We start from the raw sequence: 6,035 nt of genomic DNA, 5'->3' as shown, positions 1-6,035 counted from the left end.
ATTGCCCAATGGGTAATGTAGGCCTACGTCACGTTGATCGACAAGAGGTCGGCATTTACATAAGCCCGGTCTTTAACGACAACCTGTCAGCGCAAGGCCACTTAAGATCAAGACGAGACAGAACAACTGATCACTGGCTGACCCAGCCCACGTGACTGTCACTGGTCATTCATATCACTAGCGCTCAGACAGCCCCCCCCTCAATCCACGACTGATTGAAGAAGGCTGAAGGCTGGCTGGGTTAGACCTCGGGTGAGTAGTGAGACGTTAATCAGTCCCTGGGCCCAAAGATCGGTCAGAGTGGCAGCCACGTGCAGGGAAACCCAGGACGATGCCACAATGAGCACCTTCTTAGATTTTACGACCATAAGTGGTGGAGACGGAGGTGGCGGGGCCTCTTGCTCAGTTAGAGCCTTCCATGGCGACCACGGACATTCAACATTCCAATCGTGTGCTGTCAGGGTAAATAACTGCACTGGGGACGAGCGATTCGTGTCCAGTAGATCATCACAAGAGGCAATTCCCCCTCATCCGCATCAAGCCGGAACGTACCAGTCCCCCGGGACTCTTTCAATCACCTACAGCGCCCATCCGAGTTACGGGACTCAAAGTTTTTGCGCCGGATACAATCACTATGCCCTAAATCAGGATGTGGAGTCGTCTGTGAGCTTTCCCCAGTGTGGCCCGTTAGTTTACTCTGGAAATATTTCCTCGACAGTTGTGCAGCACCGTCATCATCGCCATGGTTACAGCAGCGGAAACTCTCACCTGAACGGCCAACTCCAGTACGCCACATATGGTAATAGTTCAGATCAAGCGAACCTTACGTTTGTGGCGGGCTGCTCAAATCCGCTATCCCCTCTTCATGTGACCCATCACGACGCATGTTGCTCACCTATGTCAGATGGCGTGTCCACGGGGCAGACATTTGATTGGATGAAAGTTAAACGGAACCCACCAAAAACAGGTGAGCGGCTGAAGAAATTTCAAATGCTTAGTTTTTGTGTGTTTATCTTTCATGGCACTGTGTTTATGCCAAAATTAATATCGGTAAAGTATAAAATATCGGTAAAAAATATTTAAAAAGATATGGGAAACTGAACTGGATATCTGAACTGATTGTTCAATAACTAAATTAAATGTGTGGAGACACTTCATTTATCAGTTTATTGTCTCTTTTTTAGGGAAAGCTGGAGAGTATGGATTTGATGGGCAGCCAAACACCGTGCGCACCAATTTTAGCACAAAGCAACTGACAGAGCTTGAAAAGGAATTTCATTTCAACAAGTACCTGACTCGAGCGAGGCGAGTGGAGATTGCAGCTGCGCTCCAACTGAACGAGACTCAGGTGAAGATTTGGTTCCAAAATCGTCGTATGAAGCAGAAGAAGCGTGAAAAGGAAGGTATTTTGCCCAAATCTCCATCCGAACCGAAGGACGGTCCTGAAAAACCCGAGGACGCCTCGGAAAAGTCGTTATCCGCATCATCGACTCCATCCCCAGCTTCCTCCACCGCTGATCCTTACTCCCCGAACTAGAAGGCTGTAGTGTTTGTTCTGCCATCATGAACGTGACTCTCGTGTCAAAGTCATTGTCAAAGTCATCGTGTCCATAAAATGACAAGTGTGAAAGTTGAGAGAACAATTCACTGTTTAGAGCTGAACAATTCTGACAGCTCGCTGTAATTTATCTGTACCTTGCGGTTTTGTCAAATGACTTAATTGTCTTGGGCACCTTGTCAAGTAGACAACAAGTTTTTACAAGTGGTTTGTACATTTTCGGACACAGCAAACGCTGCACTTTTACACACATCTTTGCTAGGTCGGACCTGTACACCACTTGTTAAAATGCCTACCTCATGAACTGGATGATAGTGCAATATGTCTAAGGTATGTATGACTCTAAGCGAAATATTAATTTATTGTAGTCTTGTTGGAAGATACACTTTCTGAGTCGTGAATGGTGTTAAGTCTGATTATTGTATTCATACGAGTTAAGCATCATAATGCAGCTCCGTAAAGTTGTCGACCAGTCACACTGAGTTTTATCAGTCAGGGATGATGGGTCAAGCCTTTCCATAGGCCTACTTTAGAAAAAGATCAAGACACGGGTGAATTGAATGTGTGTATTGAAATAGCTCTTAATCATAATTTATTGAAAAACTCGTCTTGGGTTCTTTTCTGTCTGATCAGCACGCACGCACACACTGACGCACCATATCAGGGACTGTTCATTAATTTTTTATGATGTCTTTTAAATAGGTTTGGGATAACATTTAACTAGTCATTTAACTGTCAAAACACGATTCATATTAATATAAACAGTCCTACGTTTAATCGAAAAAAACGTGTATAAGTTGTGGTTTTAGATTCTTTTTTCTGATTCATTGATTTGCTTATTTGTATAGTCTTAAACATCCAATAACGCGCTCTATGGTTCTGTAACTGATAAATGCGCGACTGTGAGTGGTTTCTTACTTGGGGAATAAGCGATAGGCCTATTGGCACATGGCATGTTTATCCAAGGGATATGCGCAACGTTGTCACCGTCATTCGTGATGACAACCTTATTGACCTGTTAGTTTATCGAAGGGAAACGTAGGACAAGGGAGGAATAGAGACAACATCGATTAAGTCATGTCGACTATCGACATCAACGAGTCAGTCCCTATTAGTGTTGTTTCTCATTTCGTGCAAGGCAGTATTTTGAACAATTCCCCGCCTTTACAGGTCCAAGTACACTCCAGATGTGAGGTTCAAACTTAACATACTACATACTCAGCATACCCAAAATACACCCCCACACATACAGCACTATGACCAAAAAAAACCACCAAAAATATTGCCAATAAATATAATGCGTCCTGCATAAAACGTCACAAATATGTTGTTTTCATTTATATAAAATGTTTTGAACATTCTATCAACTTTACCTTAAATGCACCTCCACAACCGAATGTATCTCCTGTGAACTTCGTACTACTTCAGTTTCATTTTGTCAATTAGACTCCAACTGATTCATTGTCTAAAATATATTTTTATTCTTAAAAACGTACTTTTTACTTCAATAAAGATTATTATTTGCACTATTGCAGTGTCAAAAAATAGTTTAAACTTAAAAAAAATTCTTTCATTTAATGATATCTATCTTACCGTGTCCGTGTGGCCCCTGATGTGATCTTTAGTCGCTTCATGATCTACATACACATTTATCAACATTGTTAATATTTAGCTATTATTTAAAATTGCATTAATCAATTTACAATTATACAAAAAAATGAACAAAGGAAACAATTCAAGTGAAGCTAACTTCAGATCCCCAACTATAATTCAGGGTTTAAAGAGGGATTTTATTGTCATCTTGTCCATTCAAATTAGACCTGGGAGGAATCGTGACTATGAAAACATGAACGCGATTATGTTCTCGTGCAGATTAAAAACGCCAATAAGAGCAAAATAAAACTCTCTCTATATATATATATATATACAATTAAGAATGATAATTAAAAAATATTTAGAAAGGACTAAGGTTTGTGTTATTCTAAAACATGAAGTATCTAAGTCCATTCGTGTAACATCAAAGTTAATCACCTAATTTTCAAATTGATTAAAAATTATAGGCTATGAGCAACAGTTTTTAAGGAGATTAAAAGCAACTGTAAATTATTATTATTATCAAATAAAACATTTGGTTTTTGCTTCAGTAAATACAGAAATAATGAAGAAATTAATGATGACTTTCTGGTTATAGACAATTAAACGATTACAATGAGTTCTTAAACAGGAAACTAAAACATATAATTATTTTGTTAATTTTTTTCTGTTGGTAATTATTATTCTTTTTCAAGCATCTCACGCAGGGTGATTTTTTTCATTAATGCAGAACAACGTATTTTCTATAGGATTACATATACTTCGACTTTCCGATCCATTTGATGTCTAAACCCCGGGGGTCATCAAGTGGTCACTGAGAAATTAAGGTTATTGTGTTCAGTTTTCCCAATAAGAATACCAAACAACATAGCGAGAGAGAAAAGCGTAGTTATACAGCTCAAACTTTACTTTGCCTAGAAATGAAGCAAGACCCATCGTTTGACAGGTGTAAAATGTATAAATAACGGATGTTATTTAGAGTTTGGCTCCAAAATGAGATGTCACATGTCTGCAAAATGTCAAAAGTCAAGCTTTTTATTGTGTATTGCAATTAATATAAATCACACTGCAGTTTGTTTGTTTTGATTTAAGCCATAAAAAATACATGCTTACACAATATAAACATGACTTTTTATCTAATTTATCTCTACTTTAAATATATATGATATTAAAACTTTAAGCTATGAAACAAAATACATTATTTCTGGCATGATAATAAGAATACCATACTGTTAATACAAGAAGGATTTTAATACTGAAAAAGGTGATTTTTTTTTAAATAAAGTAAAAAGTGTCAATCTGCTCAGTTTTAGACCTTTTTCTAAAAGTTATGAAATAAAGCATTTGCTCATTCTGGGGATTCTTTTTTAAGAATTTAAGAATTCTCAGAGGTTTCAAGCAGGGCATCTTTAGGCCCTTCCTCTTGATCACTCATAATATAATATTATTAAAATAATCTTACATTATCCTTGAAATATATTAATGCCATCTTAATGCTTCAAATTATACATAAGTAATACACACAAATATAATAATAAAAACACACACACTTCAAGAAAATAATGTATTATTATTGTTAGTTTACCCTTCAAAACCTAGAAAATATTACAGCAAAGTGTAAATGTTATTCTTTTTGTATATTCCAGAATATTTGTATCAATTATCTGAAAAGCTATATATAAATACTTCACTATGAACCACAATGAAGACTGCTCGCTTAAATAATGATCTTGTGATGTAATATATAAGTGCAAACATTAGCCTACTGTGTTGACAAAAACACATGTCTGCCCATCGTTAAACAGCTGATGAAACCCAGCTCTGATGATGGAACTGGCCCACACATGCAGAAAACGAGGAATGCATTTAATTAAGCAGTAATACAAGAACCAGCAATTACAAGCAAAACAATGGATGCTGACTCTAATGAGTAAAGGGTGGTCTCTAATCTATTGTGCCATTACGATTAGAAAAAGAAGATTCCACACAGTTCTTTGTGTTCTCGTGAACCCATTATGTAGTGCTCTGTCTTTTATAAAATGGACTGAACTGTAACAATAACGCAAACAGAATATAAATTGGATTTCGAGGCCACTGTCATATTTCAACCCCCTCACTTTGACTTAAAGTCTAAAAACAATAATGAGAGCAAAGCTGATAGAAATGAATAACGTTAGAGGGGGTGTGCAAGCGAGCCGGATAGAAAAAAAGAGGAAGAAATGGGGGGTAGACAGAGGCAAAAGTAAAAAGGACAGAAAGAGAGAGGTCCATCCATCACACTGTCTTAACCTCACGGTGACCTCGGCCTGCCAGCCAATGAGGCACCTCCCGTCTGTGCAGGAGATCGGGTAACCGTGGAGATGGACTGAGCGTTTTAGCATGCTCTTTTTGTGCTGTCTGTCAACAACTCCCAAAATGCTTTGCTGCTTGTTAACTGATGTGAGTGCCACTATTTGACTGAAATAACTGTGCTAACATCACTTAAAAATGCAACTCCATTTATGTACACAACTCCTAATACCAGGCAAACAAAAGTATATATGTAGGCAAACTAATATGTCCTTATAGTCAAACTGAACAAAAAAGATTTTGCCAAAGCTATACATATATATGCAGAGAAACAAATCATGCTAGAATAAATTTATTGAATAGCTGCAGGGTGAAATCTTTATAAGACAGTCACATGTCAAAACTTGCTACTGACAGGAGTAATAGTACATTGACAGGATAATTTAAATAGCATGAGTCACTTAGCTATTGCAAGTCAATGCTGCAAAGTTTTGAAATGAGTGATGAGGAATCTCCTTCAGTCTCATGGAATCAGTTTTCAAAACATCATCAACACTGGAATACTAAAAAGACTTGTGGAGAGAAAGAGAGGCAT

General features: G+C 37.7%; 1 protein-coding gene across 1 annotated transcript; it reads left to right on the top strand.

Annotated features, from left to right (window-relative positions):
* The first annotated feature begins 202 nt into the window (after positions 1-202).
* hoxa1a (homeobox A1a) lies at positions 203-2,878 on the top strand. Its single transcript, XM_079484281.1, has 2 exons — positions 203-967; positions 1,185-2,878. The coding sequence occupies exons 1-2, from the start codon at positions 340-342 to the stop codon at positions 1,535-1,537; spliced, it is 981 nt and encodes a 326-aa protein (XP_079340407.1). The 5' UTR covers positions 203-339; the 3' UTR covers positions 1,538-2,878.
* Positions 2,879-6,035: the final 3,157 nt, after the last annotated feature.

Source organism: Barbatula barbatula (genome assembly GCF_947034865.1).
Source record: "Barbatula barbatula genome assembly, chromosome: 21".
In the NCBI taxonomy this organism is placed as follows: Eukaryota; Metazoa; Chordata; class Actinopteri; order Cypriniformes; family Nemacheilidae; genus Barbatula; species Barbatula barbatula.
Note: the sequence above shows the minus strand (reverse complement) of the source record. Positions and strands in the feature narration are given on the sequence as shown.